Below are 21,959 nucleotides of genomic sequence, written 5' to 3'. Positions count from 1 at the left end.
TTAGACAGCAGACAGAAAAGGCAGGTTTTCAGTCTAGGATCTTTGGTCACAAGTTTAGGAGTCTTTCCTTTGTAATATACTGTTTTTCCATCTTAGGTTTAATTGGAGTCCCCCTCTCCCATATTTTCATATTTTCAGTGTTAGACACAGTAACTTTATTTTATCACATGAATATATTTGTATTAAAGTAAATTTCTTTAAGAATGTAAACATACAAAGGAATTAGGGATGTTGGTGAGTCATAAACATTTGATTATTTTCCTGACATTCTCATTCTCTTCATATATTTTTTCCTTTGTTATTCAGACAAGTTTATCAAACAAGACGTGATTTAGCAAAGGAAAATGTTGTCTGGAGAGACAGGGTTAGAGCTCGTATTGGCTTGTCCTGAAGGATACACACTGCTCTCTGGGGGAAGTGGTGGGGGAGAGAAAACCCAGCCATTTAAGGTTGGAATAAATCAATGCACGGCTTAGCAGCGACTTCTGGGGTCTGATTCCCAAGCTGGCCAGCTGCTACCCTAGCCCATGGTTTGTAAAATGTAGATTTTCTTCTGATGAGCAGATGACACTGAGCCATTTGGCGGTCATCAATTTTTCTTTAATATTTTAGTCATTTGAGAGTTATTGTGAAAAATTTTCGTGAGGACTGATTTAATTAAGCATTTCCTGCTATGCCATGATGGAGTCATCGTGGCTTTTCCCATGCAGAATATTTCCTGTGCTAATTGGTCTTTTGTATCTCATGGCAAAAACCAGTCTCCTTTAGCTTGTCCCTGCTGAGACTGATTGAATTGATTAGATGGGGATGGGGATGGAATGAGGAGGCCCTGCTAAGGCCATCTTTTCCCTAGAAAAACACAAGCAGGAGGAGGAGTAATCGGGCTTTATCTGTGTGCTTCCTTTCAGTTTGCAAGTACACAGTCCATGAGCGCTGTGTGGCAAGAGCGCCTCCATCTTGCATCAAGACCTATGTGAAGTCCAAAAAGAACACGGATGTGAGTGTTGCGTCTGCCTTGGCTTCTTTTTTATTTTTTTTAACTTTTAGGCAATTGGGGTTAAGTGACTTGCCCAGGGTCACACAGCTAGGATATGTCAAGTGTTTGGTCTGAGGCCAGATTTGAACTCAGGTCCTCCTGACTTCAGGGCCAGTGCTCTATCCACTGCACCACCTAGCTGCCCCTCTGCCTTGGCTTCTTGAGGATGGCCGGGCACCACCTGCCGTATTGTTCCTGCTCATCTAGTTCCACCCTCAGTCATGCCTCGTTACTGGGTCAATCTCAGGGTTCATTGTCCCTATCTTGTCCCTACTGTCCCATCCTAATCCATGCACCATTCCTGGGCCAATGACAAAGCAAGGTTTGCCATCTGATTCCTACCTGTCTCGTTCCCTCCTGGGTCACACACCATCACCGGGTCAAAGACTGGTGGGGCTTACTGTCTTACAACCCCTGCCCATTGTTTGACTCTAGGTCATGCACCATTCCTGGGTCAACATCAGCTTATTCTTGCCCCTATTGTTCCTTCCCAGGTCATGCACCATTACTGGGTTGAAGGTAACTGCCCAACCAAGTGTGACAAGTGTCATAAAAATGTCAAATGCTACCAAGGCCTGACTGGACTTCACTGTGTTTGGTGTCAGATAACAGTGAGTAGAATGAACAGCGATTGTGGGCAGGCGGGTGCCCTGGTGGCCCCCTGGGCACTGGAGAATGTGGGGCAGTAACACTCACTAGGGTGGCCCGTGGGTCTGCTCAGTGGGGCATTTCCTAGATGAGTGAGGGCAGGTGAAGGGTTGAGTGGTGTGAGGCTCCTCTGAGGTCCCCTCATTTTATGGTTGAGCAAATTGATTCCTGAACATGGTGGAGCTGCATTGGAGCTGCTCCCGGGGAACAGGTAGGCCAAACTTCCTGAGGCCCGAAAGGCCACTTCTCTGTGCAAAAGCTGATCCAAGTTGGCTTCAAGCTTCACTTCCTGGAACAGCCGCTCTCTCGGCCCCCACAGGTTTCACACGTAGCTCTCCAAATGTATTTGAGTCTTTGTTGTTGACAGAAGTCAGTGTAGACAGGTTTTCTGAGTAATATCGCTCCCATGGCTTCTCTGTACGTGTGTGGTTGGCGGGCTGGCATCTGTCCCAAGCCTAAAGGGGGCTTTGGTCCCATTATTGTGAAGAGAAAACAATAGAGGGAACCGTCTCAGCTAAGTCAACACAGATATGGCTCTGAGGGTGGTGTGGGCAGGGGGTGGGGTGTGGATTCTCAGAGATTTGCTAGACACACACAAAGGATAATGGGAACAGCACACCATGACATACATTTTAGAATGCAATGAAGTGTGTTTTAAAGATAAATATATTTTCTTCACACATTTTAAACTATTACTCAATTCCCAGTTATGTTTATACTTGGAATTATCCTCAAATTATTGTAAAAAAAAACAGGCTTTTTATTATTCTCAATTACGGGTGATTAAGAGGGAATTGCTAACACAAAGATACAAATGTGGTTGTTGGTTTTGGTATTCATCCTGATTTTGAAGAAGAGATAATACTTTGGAACTTTGGAATTTCTTTTTTATGACCTTTCGAATGGCTCTATCTTTTTATCTCTGATTCCTCACCTCTGATTCCTCCTATCCTGTAGCCACCCTCATCTTTGGAATTATATTGTTTTTACTTCTGACCTTTTAGGGGCCTGCCCCTGTTGCTGTATGAGGAGAGAGAGGAAGAAAATAAAATTAGCTGATATTTATATAGCACATTACAAAATATATACATAATACTTTACATATATTATGAAGGTATTCAAGCTGCTACTGTCCACATTTTATAGATGAGAAAACTGAGTCTCTGGGAGGTCCAAAATCTTCTCTAAGGGGTCTCACTAAATTAGGATATGTCACAGATGAGATTCCAGGCCAGAATCTAACTGAATACAGCTCCCTCCTGCTAGCCACTGTGCTCTGTGGAGTCTCTTTAGTTTGATGATTTAATTATTATTTTTGGAAGCATGCATTTTGATTTGGTAAATTGAAATTTGAGCTTAATTTGCCAGGGGCTATAATGCTAATGATGTCAGCACTAAAGGCTTGACTTTCATTCTCACTCACCCCTTGTCCCTCAGTGATTTTGCCTTCACTATCACTGCAAAACTCATTCTTTATAGAAAGAGCACCTTCTGTCTAGTCATTCGGTCAACAAGCTTTGATTAAGCACCTACTATGTGTCCAGCACTGTGTTAAACACTGGGGATACAGAGAAAGACAAATGTCAGGCTCTGCCCTCAAAGAGCTCCCTATTTAATGGGGGGTCATTTAAGAAAGTGTTAAATTCTTATTGTATGTAAAGCACTCTTCTGGTTAGGGAGAGAGAAATGCATGATATAAGCCATGGTTCCAGCCCTCACAGAGCTTCCTGTCAAAGGTCTTGATATCATTGACCAGAAAGCCCCTGCTGAAGCCCTCTCCTCCCTTGGTATCCATGCCATGGTATTTTCCTGGTCAGTTCTCTGATGATGCCTTTTTTTCCCTTCCTTGTTTATTTCAAGAGAGATGAACATGCATATGGAACCCAAAGGGTTCTCAGTCCTTACAGAAGTCTGCATATTTAAGACAGCATAACAGGAGGAAGAGGAGAAAACAGGAAGGGGCATGGCCCAGGAGGGAAAGGGGAGGAGTAAAGCAATGGCAAAAGCCCCATTCTTTTCCCTTGGGAACTGCTAGACTAGGAAGATGGAGGGTCCACTTATCTGCAAAGGACCCCAACTGCACAAGCATTATTCCAGCCTGGCACAGACCCAGGGACACACAGGGAGTCCAGCTTGGGGTGCAACAGCAAATTATGTCAGCTGGGGGCTGGGGGCTTCAGCCTTGATACATTCAGGGCCGCCTGCGTGGACTGCGTCCAGTGTTTCTGGAAAATATGGCAACTCAAAAAGACAAGTTCAGGGGACCCCTTAACAACCCTTAACATCTAGCTTCTCGTCCTCTTGCCAAGCCTAGTCATTGGTGTTCAAGCTCTTCTCCCCCCTTCCCTTTAGCATTCTTGTCCAAATCTTTGGCTTCTGTACCCTGACCCCATCTACACCTCTGAACGAGCCTCCAGATTTGGCCATGGCCCCTACAGAGAAGAAGAGAGATTGATCACTGAAAATTCCCAGGAGGAGGAAGAGGAGGTCACCGTGGTATCACCTATACCAGACCTAGAACCTCATACCAGACTTCACCAGAAGGGGAGGGACCTCCACAGCCAACTCCTCCCACCCGAGCCTGGCAAGGACCCTCCCCCCCACTTCCTCAATAGCATTCTTGACAAATAGTTATCCAGCATCTGCTTGGGGCTGGCTGAATGTCCATGGTGGAGTCTTCATGCTCTGAATTCCCTCTGTGGACCAAGAACTCTCTGTACTATTATTCCCACCCCGGAGCCTTGCTGGCAAATGAGGCAACCGTGTAGACAAGCATTGTGCACATACAGAAAGGAGCCCTGATGTTGGGAAGGGGACCTCCCTTTGGGAGAACTTATTCCCTGAACACCCTCACAACCCAACCTGGCTATGAGTTAGATGGTAGTTCCGGGCAGTTGCGTGGCTCAGAGAGGTGAAGGAATAGCCCTAGAAGGCCCACCAGAGAAAGAAACCGGATACAGTTCAAAGGACCAGGTATACCTGATGCTGTCTTTCCCCTGGGCTGGTCAGGCAGTGAGGACAAAGGATTTGGGGACAGAGGCTCAGTGGAGGCTGAGCAGAGAGCGTCTGGGTCCAGCTCTTCCCCAGACAACTTGAGTTGAAGCAACATGAAAATGAGGGCTCACCGGCCTTTGAGATCGCTCATTCCCAGCCAAGTCAGTGGTGCAAGGCCTCCTCTCATAGTCCTTTCTGGCTTCGTTCCCATCTCTCGGCTCTGGCCACATTGTTCCCTCCACTGTAAACGTTCTTCCTCCTTCCCCTGCCTTTCTAAATGTGACCTGTCCTTCAAGACCTGAATTCAAATCCAGACTTAGACACTTATTAGCTGGGTGACCTTGGGCAAGTCACTTAACCTGTCTGCCTCATTTTACTCAACTGTAAAATGGAGTTCACAATAGCACCTACCTCCCAGAGTTGTTTGTGAGGATTACATGTGATTGCATCACATAATAAGCACTCAATTAATGTCTGTTTCCTTTCATTGTTGCAATCTTTACATCATCATCATCACCATCACTCCTTGGAGGTTCATTCAATCCATATCAACCACTCAGTCGGGATTCTGATAGCTTTTGTCTGCCAGCCTCCAGGACTGTGTGCCCAATCATCTTCTTTCCCTCTCCTCCTACCCCTGCCCCCATTCTAGGGCACCTCAGTGTATACCTTGCTGCTGCCTCCGATCCCCTCCCCTCCCAGATCTTCAGCTTACTCATTTCCCTTGATGAGCTGCTCGACCCCAACTCAGCTGCACATAGGTGTGGTGGTGTTCTTGGTCTTTCCATCACCCCCAAATGCTCCGCTTCTTTATTCAGAAACTCTGAAATCTCCTTATCTAATAACGATCTGTCTCTCTACCTCTCCCTCTGCCTGCAGCTGAAATGGTTTGGTCCTCAGCAGGGCTTTCAGCACCTCCAAGCCCTAGTTCTGTCCCAGACCATCACCCCTTCACTGCCGTGGACTCTTCTTGCCTCCCCATCCTGACCCCTTGCTGAGCTGGTTTCGGTCAACACTCTCCTCTTCAAACCCTCTCCCCCTAATCATATTACTGATTATGCCTTGGGTACTCTCACCATGTACTTGTTTCACTCCTCCTGATGCTGAATGGATCTGGAGGAAATTACAGTCATGCTGAATGGGCCCACTACACACATGATGTATGTCATCTCCCTCCCTGAAGCAAGACAAACATTTTATACCTCCCCAATGAACTCTCCACAGTGGCTTTTCCCACCGTGCTCATCCTTCCTCAAAGTTCCCATGGCTCCCCTTCCTCCCACCTTCTTGGCTGAGAACTTTGTCTTGTAGTTTACAGAAAAACAAACTGAGGCCATTTCCCAAGAGCTTTTTCTTCTCCCCTCCTCAGCTCACATCTCCCAGATGCCTTCTACTTATCTCCACCTTTATTCATATCCTACAATGATGTGCCCTTCTCCTTGCTAAGGAAAACCCCTCACACACACTAGAAATCCTATCCCATCCCAGTTTCCCCAGCTGACTGACATTCTCAATAATTCCTACTCTTTTATTTATCTTCAATCTCTCCCTTTCTGCTACTTCCAAGCCTGCCCACTCTTCCCCGTCTTCAAAAAAACTCCGTTGGAAAGCATTTAGCTTTCATTGAATACATAGCCTTCCTTTTGTGGTCATGAGAATAGTGTCTATAATGGATACTTTCACTTCTTTTCCTCTCACTTTCTTCTTAACTCTCTACCATCTGGCTTCTGAGCTCATCATTCACCCCAAAGTCACCAAAGATGTCTTAATTGCCAGATCAAATGGTCTTTTCTCAATCCTCAGCCTTCTTGACCTTTTGGACACTGTTGAGTACCCTCTTTTCTTTGATGCCCCAACTCTCCCAGCTCCTCAAACTCACAACCAAGGTGCCATTTTTACCCTCTCTCATCCTGCATATCCAGTCTAATTCCAAGTCGTAGTGATTGTATCTTTATAACCTTTTTTTATTTGCATTCGCTCGCTTCTGCCCTCTGACACTGCCTCCACCCTAGGTCAAGGCCTCAGCACCTCATTTCTAGGCTACTGCAATAGTCTGTGGGTGGGTCTGCCTGCCCCAAGGCTCTCCCCATTCCAGTCCAACCTTGGCTCAGCTGTTGCTGTTTGTAAAGTGCAGATCTGACCCCCATACTCAAGGGGCTCCACCTTCAGGATCAGAAATTATATCCTCTCTTTGGTGTTCAAAGCTCTTTCTAGCGTACCTCTCCCTCCCTTCCATGTCGCCTTCCTTCCACACGCGTTCACTGTCATACAAAGACACTGGCATCCTTATCGTCCCTCTAACCAGACCCTCCATCAGGCATTTCACCTGCTCGTCCCCCATGCCTAGAAGTCTCTGCCTCCTCATCTCTCCCTCCTACTTTTCACAGATTACTTCATTTGGCCCAGATAAACCCCCCCTTCTCAAGGAAGTTTCCCTCTTCCAATCCCCCTTAGTTCTAGTGCCTTCCCTCTGTTGATTATCTTCAGTTAGGTAGTGACTCAGTGGATAGAGCACTGGGGCTAGAGTCAGGAAGGCCTGAGTTCAAATCTAGTTTCAGATACTTACCAGCTGTGTGACCCTGGGCAAGTCACTTAACATCTGTTTGCCTTAGTTTCCTTAGCTAGAAAATGGGAATGAAAATAGCACCTACCTTGCAGGGTTTTTGTGGGGACCATACGAGATAATCTCTATAAAAAGTGCTGAGCACAGTATCTGACACATAGTTGGTATTATATAGATGTTTATTCTCCATCCCCCAATCCCCTTCCCTTCCCACAAGTTATGCTGTATATAGTTTATTTGTACATAGTTGCTTGCATATTGTCTCTCCCAGAAGACCGTGAACTCCTTGAGAGCAGGAAATGAGTCTTGCCAGCGCTTAGCACATAGTAGGTGCTTCATAAACATTTACTGGTCTCTGACATCTTCTGTACCACACCCCGTGTCAGCACTAGTTGCGTGCTCCCCTTGGCTTGCTCCCACCGTCTCTCCCTCCACTGTCTTTGGTTTGTCCGTACAATCTTGGGAGCTTGCGACGTCCTGCACTGGGTCACCTCCACCATCACGGTACACTGGGGCAGAGGAAGGTGTGGGCTGGTATGGTTCTGTGGCATTACCAGGGCCCCTCAGCTTCTCTGTAGCCAGACCCGGCACTCCTTGAAGGAAGGGGTAGACCCGGAGCCTCCCTTTCCCCCACATCTCCTGCCCCAGGCCCGAATTACTGAAGCACCTCATTTCCTTTTTGGTTTTGTGTAAGATGTAGATTATAACAAATAGATGTTCTGTGTAAAGGTATATAGATAAACTGCCCCACAATACTCAAATCGAGATCAGATATGCAGGGGGAGCTGCCACCAAGTATAGAAAGTCTCCTTTCAGTCCAATCCCTTCCCTACTTAGTTAAGGACTTAGATTCTGATACTATATCAGCCCCAATTTACTACATTAGCCAATCAGCAATTAGCCTCCTAAGTAGTAGATCTTTTTCCCCCCCAAAAACTATTTCCCTTAACCTTATTAAAGATATGTCTGCACACAAATACATTCACATGATGTATTGAGGTATGATTTAGGCAGCAAAAGTACATTGTAAGCAGGGTATCACATCACCATTAGGCATTTCTGTGTCCTGTATTAGAGTCCTGTAAGCCAAACGCAGTATCCTTCTCTTCCCTAGTCTTCCCCTCATCCTACATTCCCAAGCTTCACCCAGTCTCTTTTCCCATTTATCTCCAGTGAAGTATATGTTTCATGGGCCTCAGACTCTGACAGCACATGGCACTGATACCCTGTGGTCTGTGACCCCAAAGCCCTAGTCAGGCAGGCACCCTGTGTCTGAAGGGTGAACGAGTCGGTGTGGCCCTTGCAGACTTGAAGGTGACAGGAATCGCATTTGTAATAGCTCTCTATCTGACTTTAGAACCATAAAGTTACACTCTTTTTATTAAAATATTGAATTCCACATAGTAATTTGAAAAGGTTAAAAATGGCTGGGAAAGAGTTTAAGCTTTTACAAATGCCAGAATTCAGAGAGCGTGCTGGAATTTGTAGAAGCTTAGGTAAAAAAGGTTCTCTATACTGACAGCTAGATTTCTTCAGTGCCAGTGACCTGCTTTCTAGGGGAATCATTTTTTCTCACCTCTTTTCCTCCTTGCCAGAGTCCCATTAAAAGTTTGTCTTTTATTATTCTCATTTATTACTTTTGCAGAATCACAGACATTTAGACTGGAAAGGGCACTCAGTGGCCATCTTGTCCACCTGATACTCAAAAAGGAGGTCAAATGAGATAATGTGCACAGAGAATTTTGCAAACCTGAGGAGCTATAGAACATTAATTATTGTTATTAGCTCTTACTCTCACCATGACACACTGATGAAGGATCTTCCGGGCTTCACTCAAAGGCTTGCAAGGAGGAAGAACCCAGGACTTTTTAGGGTAGCCAACTCCACTGTCAGAGGTCTCTCGTTATCAGAAAGGAGCTTTTGTTTTCGTTTTGCTTGTTTGTTTGTTTGTTTTTCCTTGACCAGGTCTCTGTTGACTTCTTTGAATCTTCTAGCCATCATCCCTAGTTCCATCCTCTGGGACCAAACAGAGCCATCCTGATATCTATATTACATTCCAGCCTTGCTCTCACTTGAAGGCAGTTTTTACGTTCACTCTGAACCTTCTTTACCCCCCGCCCTTTAGATCATATAACATGAACTCAAGGCCCTTCACGATCCTAGCTTTCTTTTTCCTGATACTCTTCTGCTTATCTTTGCATCTAAATCATCTCATAAAATTTCCTTTCTTATCAAAGACTTACAGAGTACAAGAATCACGAGTGACCTCAGCACTCTCTAGTCCAACACAAACACAAAAACTATCTCTATTCTAACCTACCTGACAGGTAGAGATTCCGTCTGTGCTTGAAGAATGCTGAAGAAGAGAACCAAAAACTTCTTGTGCCAACTCTGATGACCATTTGTAGGACATCAGGTCCAACCTCTAACTAATCTAAGGTCCCCTCAACAACAGCCCTGACTGGTGATCTTGCTGCTGTTTAGAATTTGACATTAAAGAATCCTCTAGAATTCTTACACTCTCCTTAGTCTTAGGTCTCTCCTTGTCCATTGGCTGCTTCCATCCTTCCACAAACCATTCTGTGTCCTCAGCACTCCTCAAAAAACCTTCCCTTGATCCACCTCTGTCTACAAGCTGTTGTCCTTAGTCTCTCTTCTCTTTCATGGTTAAATGCCTTAAGAGGGCCTTCTACAATCAGTGCTTCCACCTCCGTTCTTCTCACCGCCTTCATAACTCTCTGCAGTCTGGCTTCTGACTCTATAATTCAACAGAAATTACTCTCTCCAAAACTGTCAATGTTCCTCTGTTTGCTGAATCAAATGGCCTTTTCTCATCCCTCATTCTTCTTGACCCTTTGTAGCCTTTGACACTTTCAATCACCCTCTTCTTCTTGGCTCTTTCTTTTCCCTCAATTATAATGACACTGCTGGTCTCCTCCTCCTTGGCCGGATCTTCATCTAGGTCTTATCACTAGTCATGGATGTCATGAATGTCTCTCAGACCCTTTTTCTCCTGATATACCACTTTGCCTTAGTGATCTCACTGGCTCCCATAGATTCAATTATCATTGCTGTGGAGGTAATTCCACAATCTATTCACCCAGTTTCAGTCTCTTTCTTGATCTCCCATCTTGCATCCACAACTGATTACTTTTCAACATAAATGTCCTGCAGATATCTTAAACTCAGTAGGTCCAAAATCAAACTCATCATTTTTCTCCCAACTCTCCCCCCTTTGTAAATTTCCTCTTACTGTTGAAAAGCCCACCATCCCAGGAGTCTCTCAGAATCCAACCTATTGTCTTCATTGACTTCACATTCCCTCCATATCCAATTAGTTGTCAAGTCCTTATGAGTCTTACTTTCCTAACATCTCTCAAATATGCCCCCTTCTCCTCTGCCATAACCCCACCCTGCTTCAGGCCTTTATCGCCTCTAATTGCAGTAGTTGCTGGTGAGTCTGCCTGCCTCAGTATCTTCAGCCACCAAAGTGATTTTCCTAAAATGCAGGTCTGACCACGTCATTCCCCCTCATTCAGTAAACTCCAGTGACCCCTTATTATCTATATGGTTGAATGTAAAGTCCTGTTTGACCCTCTGTTCTTTTATATTTTAGTCCTGTCCACAGACTTTCAGCTCTGACACTCCCTGACTCTGGCCATTTTCTTTAGCTGTACCCCATGCCTGGAATTCTTTCCCTCCTCATCCTCATTTCTTGGTTTCTTTGGCTTCCATAAAATTCTTGCTTGCTCCTCCTTACTGCTAGTCTCTTCCTTCTGCTGGTCATCTTCCCCCCCCCACCCAAGCCAAAGACAAGGTTTATTAGAATATCTGTCAAATTGGGCAGACTCTTAAGGAATCTAAGCATTTGTATCGCTAATGCAAGTGGGCCAGATCTTAAGAATCTGAGCAGTGGCTTGATTTTAACATTCTGAGCATTTTAATGGAGACAAGATGGACATTATATACAGAAAGACTGCAGGAGGGATCTAGGAGTGGCCAAGTAGTTTGGGGTGACTAGAGGGGTCTCAGGAAGATCTGGATGGGAGTGACCAGTCAGCTGGGGTGAACAGAAAGCCTGGGACCAGGATTATGTGGCCAAGGGAGAGTGGAGCCTAGCTAGGATTAAGGGTGGGAAGTGGCTTGGAGCCATAGGGAGATAATAGACAATGGAGGGTAGGTAACAGAATTGGGAGATTAATGAAAGGCCAGTTGATGGGATTATAGCCTTAGGTAAATGCCAGAGATTTGGCCACTGTGGGAAAGTCCAGGGATTTTCCATTTTGGCATCTAGATCCCATCCTCATCATTTCCCCTCAAACAAATGGGACCCAAATTCTTTTGGGGTAAGGGGCAAAGGTCTTGGCTTCTGAAACTGCTTCCTGCTGGCAAAGGGCATAGAGCTGTCCTTGCCTCAAAGGGGTCCTAATGAGGATGGAGTCTGGACCCCAAAAAGGAAAACCTCTGGACTTTCCTACATGGCCAAATCTCTGGCATTCCCTTTAGGCTATAATCTCATCAAGTGGCTTTTCATTGTAGCTAAACCCAATCTCCCAATTCTCTGTTACCCTTAACCTAGCCTAGCCCTCCATTTTTTTACCTCCCTATGGCCCCAAGCCACTTCCCACCCTTGTCCACATGGTCCAGGTCATTCTGTTCACCCCAGCTTATTGGCCACTCCCATCCACATCTTCCTGAAATCCCTCGTCCAGTGACCCCAAACTACTTGGCCACTCCTAGATCTCTCCCACAGTCCTTCTGTATATAATGTACATCTTGTCTCCATTAAGGTGCTCAGATTCTTAAAATCTGGCCCCCTTGCATTAGCAATACAAATGCTTACATTCCTTAAAAGTCTGCCCAATATGGCAGATGTTCTAATAAACCTTGTCTTTGGCTGAAAGAAGGCTTGTGTCAAATTTTTTTCAGGCAGGACCGGTGTGTCATGATTTTGGGGTCCCAGCACCCTTAAACCCCTAAACCTTAACAGTCCCAAAGAGGAGGTTGACTAGAACCGAGCACAGGCTGCATCCAGGGAACAATGGGGTGACATTGGCTTCTATCTGCTGTTTGCTACCAACTATAGGTCAATGGCCTGTAGTCTAGAAGACACAAATCTGACAGAAAAGACTGCAGGGCCCAGATGTGATAGGATACAACATCCTTAGCTCTGTTTGGATTCAGATAATTCAGTTTTCCCACCAAGCAGTATCAAATCCACCTCATAGCCAGACTCAGGAATAGCCAGGTGGGTAGCATGCCTTTTCAAAGGAGCATAATGGGGAAACTGAGCCAGGAGGATCCCATCTTAGACTGAGGCTAAAATTTTCCTCTCAAGCTTTTCGCAATGCTGACTTCCCACCAGTATCACATTCTCTCTGAGTAGATTGGGGCATTTCTCTCAGATAGTGTATTATTGATTATTGATGGATTATTATGATCCATCAGACAACTCAAAATAAAATCCCATGAGCTTTTACCTCAAACAGCAAGTTTCACTAATCACAACTTAGGAAAATTTTTTCCAAGATTTAAATCTCAAATTTAAATTTGTCCTGGTATAAAAAGCCAATCATTAGAGATATCTATATACTTGCAAATTCTCAGCAAGCCAAAACCCAAACAAACTCTTTAGGCAAGTTTCCACATTGAAACAATAATCAACAATAGCCAAATTGTTTTATCAGTAACAAAATTATGGAAGGTTGCTTGACGTAACTGATACAAGAAGTTCACCAGTTTGAAACTTAAAACAAACCCCCTACCAATCAGGTGACTTCAATTTTTGTTAAATGCATTTCCAAATTACTTTACACAGAGAATAACAATTAAAACTACAACTGTTAAAGAACATGCTTACCCAAATTCAGAAGCTAGCATCTTTACCTTGAGCAGGATGTGATGAACCTAGGTGATGCTTACAGGCAAAGATTGCCCCAGCGCCCAAGGCCATTGCTAGTGGGGCCCATGCTGTAGAGGATGAATTCAGAGAGGGGGTGAGGACTGCAGGGAGGGTGAAACATTCTTCTTTTAAGAGAAGGATTAACAGGTACCTTCATGACTCAATGGAAGGGAAGGGAATGGGAGAAGGGAATGACCAGGGCTGTCAGGAGGTGTTTCAAAACTCCTTAATGATTGATCACAAAAGTTGCAGAATCTGCTAAGATGTTTTTAGCTGTTCTAACTTTTCCCTGTAATCTCCATGAATAAGGATCCAGGGGTGTAGAGGGAATGGAGTAAGTAAGCCTCAGTGAACCAAAAAGCACCTGCAGTTTTCCCAATTCTCTAGCACTGAGAGAACTGACAGAATTGAGCATATGCTTCTGGATAGGGCATCCATCATTGTCTTGTATGCTGTGGAAGGTATACCCAGGTCCATGGCCTCAAACCAAACCTTTGGACCAACAGCCTGAGAGCATCAGGCTGAATGTGAGATAGCCTCATAACTATCTGCCCCAAAAGTACCTGTAAGCCTTCCTAGGTTCTTGGAGAGAGACCCCAATTGCGGGCAAGAAAGAAGCAGGGGAGACTTACATACCCTCCAGTCTTGGCTAGAGAAGAACTTGGGGTTAGGCAGCTTCTCCATACAGGCCATCAAAATGTTGAAGTTTAGAGGTTTAGGGGTGCTGTGAACCCAAAGTCACAATACACGGGTCCTATCTGAATGAATTCCACCTAAGCATTCTTTCAGCCAAAGACAAGGTTTATTAGAACGTCTGTCATATTGGGCAGACTCTTAAGGAATCTAAGCATTTGTATTGCTTTTGCAAGTGGGCCATATCTCAAGAATCTGAGCTGTGGCTAGATTTTAAGAACCTGAGTCTGGTTATCTTTAATGTATAATTATAAGCATGCATATATGCTTATATATCTCTATCTCTATCTATCTATCTATCTATCTATCTATATACACATATATATGTATGTATGTATGTATGTCTATCAAAATCTATATCATCTATCTACCTCTTTGTATCTGTCTATAATGTTTGTACATGTTTGTTTACATATTCATTAGATGTGAGTGCAAGGAGTATTTGTTCTTTTTTGTTTTGCCTTTTTTTTATATCCCTATTCCTTAATACAATGCCTGACACATAGTAGGTGCTTAATAAACACTCATTGATTTGACTTTACACCTTCTTTATCTTTTTTTTTTCTTATTTCTTTTTGAGCCTGGCTCCCTCTAACTCTCTCAGGCTGAAAGTGCAGCAGCTGTTCCTGGTCCGATGCCAATACCCATTGGCACGGAAGCTTTCACTTGTTCCATTTATATTAGCACCAGACTGTTCAGCACCCACTCAGCGTTTAGCCCTCCTGTAGCTTAGCACTCTGACCCAGGACTACCCAGGAGCAGCAGGGACTGGAGGCGCTTACCAGCATTCCCAGCTGATTGATCTTCTCAAAAAGCTGAATTTGTTGGTGAGTTCCTCTTTCAGCCACATAGGATGCACATTTTCTTTTTCTTTCTCATCAGAATTATTTCTCTTGGCAACTTTTGGTATTTCGTTGTTCATTGATTCAGATACCTGTTTCTGGAATTAGTGCTCCCTGATAAGCGGGATTCTTCGCCTTGTCTCATTTTACCCCCTGCTACTTTTTTCTTACTCACTGTGGCAGAATCAGTGAGTAAAATGGCTGCGACGCAGCTCCGCACTCCCAGAAGCAGCAAGGGAATCTGGGCTTGCTTTCCAGCTGCCCACTGAGCTTTCAACCTATCCACTGACCCAAAGAATGTGAATTGATTGGGCACTATACAAAGTTTCTGAACTTAAAATCAGAGATGAGGACTTTGTGATGCAAAAGTTCTGGAGCACAGGATTTGCCACGTAAGCCTTCTCTAGAAAACTGGCAAGAAGAGGTCCTAGTTACAGATTTTAATGAGTCTTTCTCATCCTTGGATTTTGTGTTGTGACCCTATATTTGGTGGCAGGCAGGACTGACGTGAGGAAGAAATCTGGGCAGCAGATTTTGCAGTTACTAAAGTCTTCACTTGCCCAAGAACCTCGTTCTAAAATCCTGGTCCTGCTTGTCTTTCTTCCACAGGAAAATAATCAAGTAATGTTTAATTTGGAGAATAAAAAAGGGAGAAATCCTGTGGGATCTGCCTTGGCACTTTGTGTCTCCTGGACCTGTCTCTGGGGTCACTGGTCTGCCTGTAAGCGTTTCAACATTACCCCTATTTCTCCGCTGAAGCCATGACAGGCCAGTAGGAGGCATGCTGGGCTAAATTCCACCAAGTCAATAGACCATATTAAGAGAGAGGGAGGGAGGGAGGGAGGGAAGGAAGGAGAGGGAAGGAGAGAGAGGCGGAAGGGGGAGAGGGAGAGGGAAAGGAGAGAGAAGATGCCTCCTTTGCTGAGTCTTCATCCAGGTGACACCCGCTAACTTGTGTTTCCCATAGGGCTCTTTCCTGGACACTCTTTTACTACTTCACTTGATCTCATCAGTTCCCATGGATTCAGTTATCCTCTCCCTCTTTCTTTTTCACACAGCTTTCTCACAGCTAGTAAGTGTCTGGGGCTAGATTTGAATTCAGATCTTTCTGATTGCAACCCTGGTACCCTAGTCATTATACCACCTAGCTGCCCCAGGCTCTCAAAATAGGTATCATGCTTAACTATTGACTCATTCTCAGCCCTCTTATCCAATCTGTTGCCAAGTCAATCAATTACCTCTGAATTACACCCCCTTCTCCCTTCTCACACAGCCACTACCCTGGTGCAGTTCCTCATGACCTTACCTACTGGACTACAATAGCCTGCTGACCTCAGCTCTCTCCCCACTCTAGACCACCATGCACTCAGCTATCAAACTGGCCTTCGTAAAGGTCAGATCTGACCTTGTCATCCTGATATTAGAAAAGCAGTGGAAATACCAACAACACAGCAGTCTAGCAGCTCCCTGTTACCGCCACTCTCCAGGTTAAGCCTCTGCTTGGCTTTCTAAGCCCCTCGTTATGGGACTCTTGTACCTTTCCAGTCTTCTGACACATCATTCCTCTCCTCTCACATGCCACAGGTTATTCTCTACAATCCATCAACACTGACTTCCACGCTGCTCCCAGTGCAAGAAGCTCTCTCTTGGCTCCATCACTTTCACTGGCATTCCCCCATAGCTGGAATTCTTTCCTCACTCATTTCCATCCTCTCGCATCCCTGGGTTCTCTCTAATCTCAGATAAAATACCACCAAATAAAAGATACTTTTTTTCTGATCTCCCTTAATGTTTGTTCCTTCGCTATGTGTATATCTCCATTTTATCCTGTATTCTCATTCTCATTCTCTCCGTCTCTATCTCTGTCTCTCTCTCTGTCTCTCTCTATATATGTATATGTGTGTATCTCACACACACGCATATACATATGTGTATGTATATATATATCCTGTTTCATGTTTATATATGTATATGTATGTGTATCTTGTTTCATATGTGTATATGTGTGTGTAGGATTTGTGCATCATAGTTTGCATGTTGTTTCCATCATTAGAGTGTGAGCTCCTTAAAAGGAAGAACATTCATTTTTGCCTTTCTTTGTACTCCCCACCTCTCATGATTTACAGAATGCCTGACAAATAATTGAAGCTTAAAATGTGTTTGTTGAATTCTTGGGACTAAATCAACATCTGGGAAAAAAAATAAAAATAAAATAATGCATCTCTTTTCAAGAAGAACTATCCAGAAAATGGTTCAAGGGGAGAAAATCTAATAATCATTGCTTTAACTGAAAACCATGACCCAGTGGGGAAAAAAGCCTTGATACCACATTCTCTCTATCACTTACTTAATCATGAACTGTCCCCCATTCACAGATTAAAATTAGTCTTCACTCCCCTCTAATGTGTTTATGATGTCATTCTTCATGTTTAACATTAAATGTGACACATTAGCCTAACCCTACTTTCTACCAGAAAACTGCTTTAAAGTTTTCCCAGCAGGTTTTTTTTAAATAAAATAATGAATTCTTATCACAGTAGCAGGGGTGTTTGGGTTTATAGACTACTAGGCTATTGTATTAATTTTCTTCTATATGTTGTGTGCCTGATCTGTTCCACTGCTCATCCTCTATTTCTTGACCAAGTCATTCCACTAATTGCTACTTTGTCATATAGTCTAAATGTTATAAAGTGTGTCTCTCATCTTCCTCATTTTTTTTTCACTATTTTCCTTGAGATCCTTGACTTTTTGTTCTTCCAGGTGAATTTTGTCATTTTTTCCCCCAATTCTTTAAAGTAATTCTTTGGCAGTATGATTGGTAAGGCATTGGACTAGTAAATTAATTCAGGTAGAATTATCATCTTTATAAGTTTATCTCGTCTATCCATGGGCACTTAATTTTCTCAAATTTTCAAGCCTATCTTAATTTCCACAAAAAGCCTTCTTAGTTGTCTTCCTGTGTATATATTGCTTGGCTGGAGACTCCTAGATATGTTATACCTAATGTTTTTCCAATGGAGTTTCTCTTTCTTTCTCTTCCTGCTGGGTTTGCTTGGTAATATACAGAAATACTACTAATTTATGTGGATTTATTTTATATTGCTAAGTTTTGCATAATTTTAAAATTGCTTCTATTAATTTTAGTTGACTCTTTAGGGTTTTCTAAGTATACCATCATGTCATATAAAAAACTATCATTATGTTTCTTTTTTGCCCATGCTTATTCCCTCAATTTCTTTTTCTTGCCTTGTTGCTATAGATACCGTTTCTAGCACTGTTTTAAAAAGTAATGATGTCAATGGGTACCAATTTCTTAAATACTGATCTTATTGGAAAACCTCTAGCATTTTACCATTATATTATAATGCTGGTCCTTGACATTAGCTAGATATTTATCATGCAATGTTTAATACACACACACACACACACACAAACACACACACATACATCTATATCTATATACATGTTTATATATTTCTGTTGTGTTTTTTTTTCAATTTACTTTAGTTCACCCCCCACACACACCAACAGGAATGGACATTATATTTTGTTAAAAGGGTTTTTTTTTTCTGCATTGATATAATCATATGATTTTTGTTATTCTCATTATCAATATGGTCAATTATATGGGTAATCCCCCCCACACACACACATTTATCTAGCTCTGCTTTCTTAATGTAAATATTACTTGGTCATAGTGTATAGACTTTGTTTTATGTTGTCATAGCCTCATTGCTAATGCTTTAATTTATTTTTCCATCAAAATTTATTATGAATATTGTTTTATAATCCTATTTTTTTCTATTTTGACTTTTCCTGCTTTAGATATTGAGAATATACCTATCAAAGGAAGGTATTTCTTGGAATTCTTTCCTTTCCTATTTCTGCAAATACTTTATATCATATTGGAATTAATTGTTTTTTAAATATTTAATAAAATTAATTTGTAAATCCATCTGGTCCTAAGGATTTTTTCATCCTTTCTTCAATCCTCTTGTTTTTGGACTGTGGTATTTCATGCATATTTTTCAATAACATATTTAATGTGTGTGTATGTGTATGTGTGTGTGTTTCTGCTCTCATCTGTGATGTTTTTCTGTCCTAATTCATCATCAGTTTTTTTGTAAAGGTGCCATACAGTGTTGAGAAATAGGTATATTCCTTTTTATTATACTTGTTATTGCTGGAGATATATTGAATGAAACTTCTAAATATGTGTAATTATATAAATTTATATATTATGAATATGTATTATATTATATATGTATTACATATACATATATTTTTTTCCTTCTTTTTGGTTTATTTTTGTTGACTTTGTCTAGCTCGGAAAGGGGACATTGAGATCCCCTCATATTAGAGTTTTATTATCTATTTTTTCTTGAAATTCATTTAGATTTTCCATTAAATATTTAGATGCTATGCCATTTGTGCAAATATGTTAAATAATGATATTAATTGCTTCTCTAAGGCACCTTTCTTTCAAAATTTCATTTCCATTGTATTTTTGCTCCTACCTTGTCTGAGGTTATGGCTCCTTTCCCTACTTTTTTTTTTTCAGTTCAGCTGAAGCTCAAAAATATTTTGTTCCTCCTCAGTCCTTTTTCACCTCTGTGTGAAAAATATTTCAAGCATGTTTCTTGTAAAAAGCATCTTACTGGATTCAGCTTTTCCTAATCCATTCTGCTATCTTCATATATTTTATGAGTAAGTTTATCCCATTCACGTTCACAGTAATGATTACGAATCATGTGTTTATTTCTCTCCTATCCCTTTATAACTTAACCTCTCCTTATTCCCCTAACCCCTCATATAGATGAAGAGGCCTGTGTAACAGGCGTGTCCTCAGCACCAAGTTCCGATGCTTCATGCAGCCAGCTTCCATTCTCCTGACCTATATGTCTTCCTTCTTCTTAACCAGATTCCAATCATAAGTCCTTGGCCTTTTCATTTAAACTTCCCTTTGTGATCCCTTCTCCATATTTAGGTGTTGTCTTATGACTAATGTCTCCTCAAATTTATCCTGTTTCTTATTTCCCTCTTTCCACCTCTATTTTCTCCTATTTCTCTGTGTGTGCGTGTGTGTGTGTGTGTGTGTGTGTGTGTGTGTGTGTGTGTGTGTGTGTGTGTGTATACTCTATTTTCTTTGGTCCAGTTCATTGGAAAGAGAGGCTTCAGGGATGCCTGTTCCTTTTCCCCCTTCTTTGTTTGCATGGACTTCTATTTGCATCCCCCTACATTATATGAGATTATTGCCCCTACTCATGTTCTTTCCCTTTTTTTCATAGTACATCTCTTTTCCTTTCCTTTTCCTTTCTTTTAAGGTTGTCAAACCATAACAAAATCCCTCCTGAGCCTTCTGTCTTATTTGATCCTGCCTATGAACCCTGATATAATTAAGATTCTGAGGTGACACTGGTAGCCGTCTGCCCCTTCCCATTAGAATACAAACACTTCATCCTTGTACAATTTTTTCCAGTTGTTAAAAAACAAAACAAAACAAAAAAACAGAAACAAACAGACAATTTTTCCTAAGCTTTTCATTACTTCTGTGTTTGTATCCTGGCCTTTCATCAGGAATGCTTGGAAGTCTTCCATGGCATGAAAGATCCAATTTACCCCCTTTAGGGGAAGAAGTAGTTTTTTGGGGGGTAAGTTATTTTTAATTTTAAGCTTATTCATTTATTTATTTAGCCTTTTAGGGTTGCATATTATGTACTCTCCACTCCTTTATATTGGTAGCTGCTAAATCTTTCTTGATCCTGACTCTGAATCTTTAGTATTTAAAGTATTTCTTTCTGGCTGCTTACATTATTTTTATTTGGCAGCTAAGGATTTTGACTATGGCGTTTTTCTGGAGTTTTTAATTTGGTTTCTTTCAAGAATAGATTAGTGTTTTCTAATTTAATTTTTGCTCTAAACTTTTTCATGACTGGACAGTTATCTTTCTTGATTTCTTGAAATATGACATCCATTCCCCCCTCCTTTTTTTGTCATGGCTTTCAAATATTTAATGATTAAATGAATTATCTTTCATCTGTTTTCCAGGTCATTTAAAAATATGAAATGCCTAAAATATATTATTTTTTCAATATTTTTCTTTTATTTTAATATTGCTTATTATCTCATGGAATCATCAACTTCTTTTTGATCCATTCTAATTTGGCGGGAGTCTGTTTGGAGGTTTTGTACCTCTTGTGCTAAACTCTGCCCTCTAGTGTTTCATCCAAAATTCTCATTTCTTTTCCAGTTCTTTCATTTTTCAGTTGTTCTCACTTAATTTGTGCTATTGTTTTAAACTCTTTTTTTTTTAAGCATGCAAACTTTAGCTTCATTTCTTCTAGAATTCCAGTTGATCTTGTGTCCAAGGCAGGGATTTCTTGAGGATTGTCTTTGGGCTCTTTCCCTGTCACTTTTCTCTGGCATTGTGTTGTGAGCATTCCAGGAATGGTAATAGTTCCTGACCCTTTTGTTTTCTTTTCTATACTCATTCTTTCAGCCTTGCTTCCTGGATTAGGACTTTGGTAGGATTGGATTCTACTCAGTGCAGTCCTGTATAAGCCTATTGTGGACTTGTATAGTCCTGGTCTGTTTTATATGAGGTTCTGCGCAGAAGTTTACTGGTAATATTTAACAACCTTCTCCTTGGTAAAAAAAAAAAAAAGACTGACATACTTTCAAGTTTAATTTGGATTATGATTTCTCCATCACTTTCTTAAGTCTGGAAATCAACACAACAATAAGTCAAACCCAGACTCATAGCATTTGTCAGTTTGTAAGATTTACACGCACACACTGGAAATTTAACCATCACCTCTTACAAGTCAGTACGGCTTGGTTCCAGCACAACCCTGGCTGCTACTATGCTTTGCTATTCAGTGCTGTGTCCTTTAAAAGCCACCAAGGTGGCTGAAGACAGGAATCTTCACCTTTTCAGTAGAATTCTGTAGTCAGATCAAAGATAGGATCTGAGCACTCGCTTCCAGAGCTTTCCAGGCTCAGTTTGCTTAGTTTGGGGCTGGGCAGCACCACTGCAGACTTGGCCCTGGGTAACACTTCATCAGAAGATGATTGATTCCAGCCGTGGGCAAGCTCAGCAAGTTCAGACTGACTTTCCTTCCAGGCTAGCCTGGTTCTGGGCCCTCAGATGGGTCCTGATCCTTTCTAGACATTCCATTGGTCTGGCTCATATGCTGGGGTCTGTTGTGTCACTCTGACCTGCTCACAGGACTCTGTGCTGCTGGCCTGGCCTCAGGGCTTTGTAGGGGATCTCCTTTGTCA

The 21,959-nt window shown here is 42.2% G+C and overlaps 1 protein-coding gene across 4 annotated transcripts in view; it reads left to right on the top strand.

Moving 5' to 3' along the window:
* The window catches only part of DGKB (diacylglycerol kinase beta), a 667,225-nt gene that overhangs the window by 226,877 nt on the left and 418,389 nt on the right, over positions 1-21,959 (top strand). For all 4 annotated transcript variants that reach the window (XM_021000103.2, XM_021000102.2, XM_021000101.2 and 1 more), the window contains 2 exons: positions 909-997; positions 1,531-1,647. In XM_021000103.2, the coding sequence (XP_020855762.1) occupies positions 909-997; positions 1,531-1,647 (206 nt within the window). The remainder of the gene's footprint in view (positions 1-908; positions 998-1,530; positions 1,648-21,959) is intronic.

The sequence above is a fragment of the Phascolarctos cinereus genome, unplaced genomic scaffold, assembly GCF_003287225.1.
Source record: "Phascolarctos cinereus isolate Bilbo 61053 unplaced genomic scaffold, phaCin_HiC Scaffold_1;HRSCAF=81, whole genome shotgun sequence".
In the NCBI taxonomy this organism is placed as follows: Eukaryota; Metazoa; Chordata; class Mammalia; order Diprotodontia; family Phascolarctidae; genus Phascolarctos; species Phascolarctos cinereus.
Note: the sequence above shows the minus strand (reverse complement) of the source record. Positions and strands in the feature narration are given on the sequence as shown.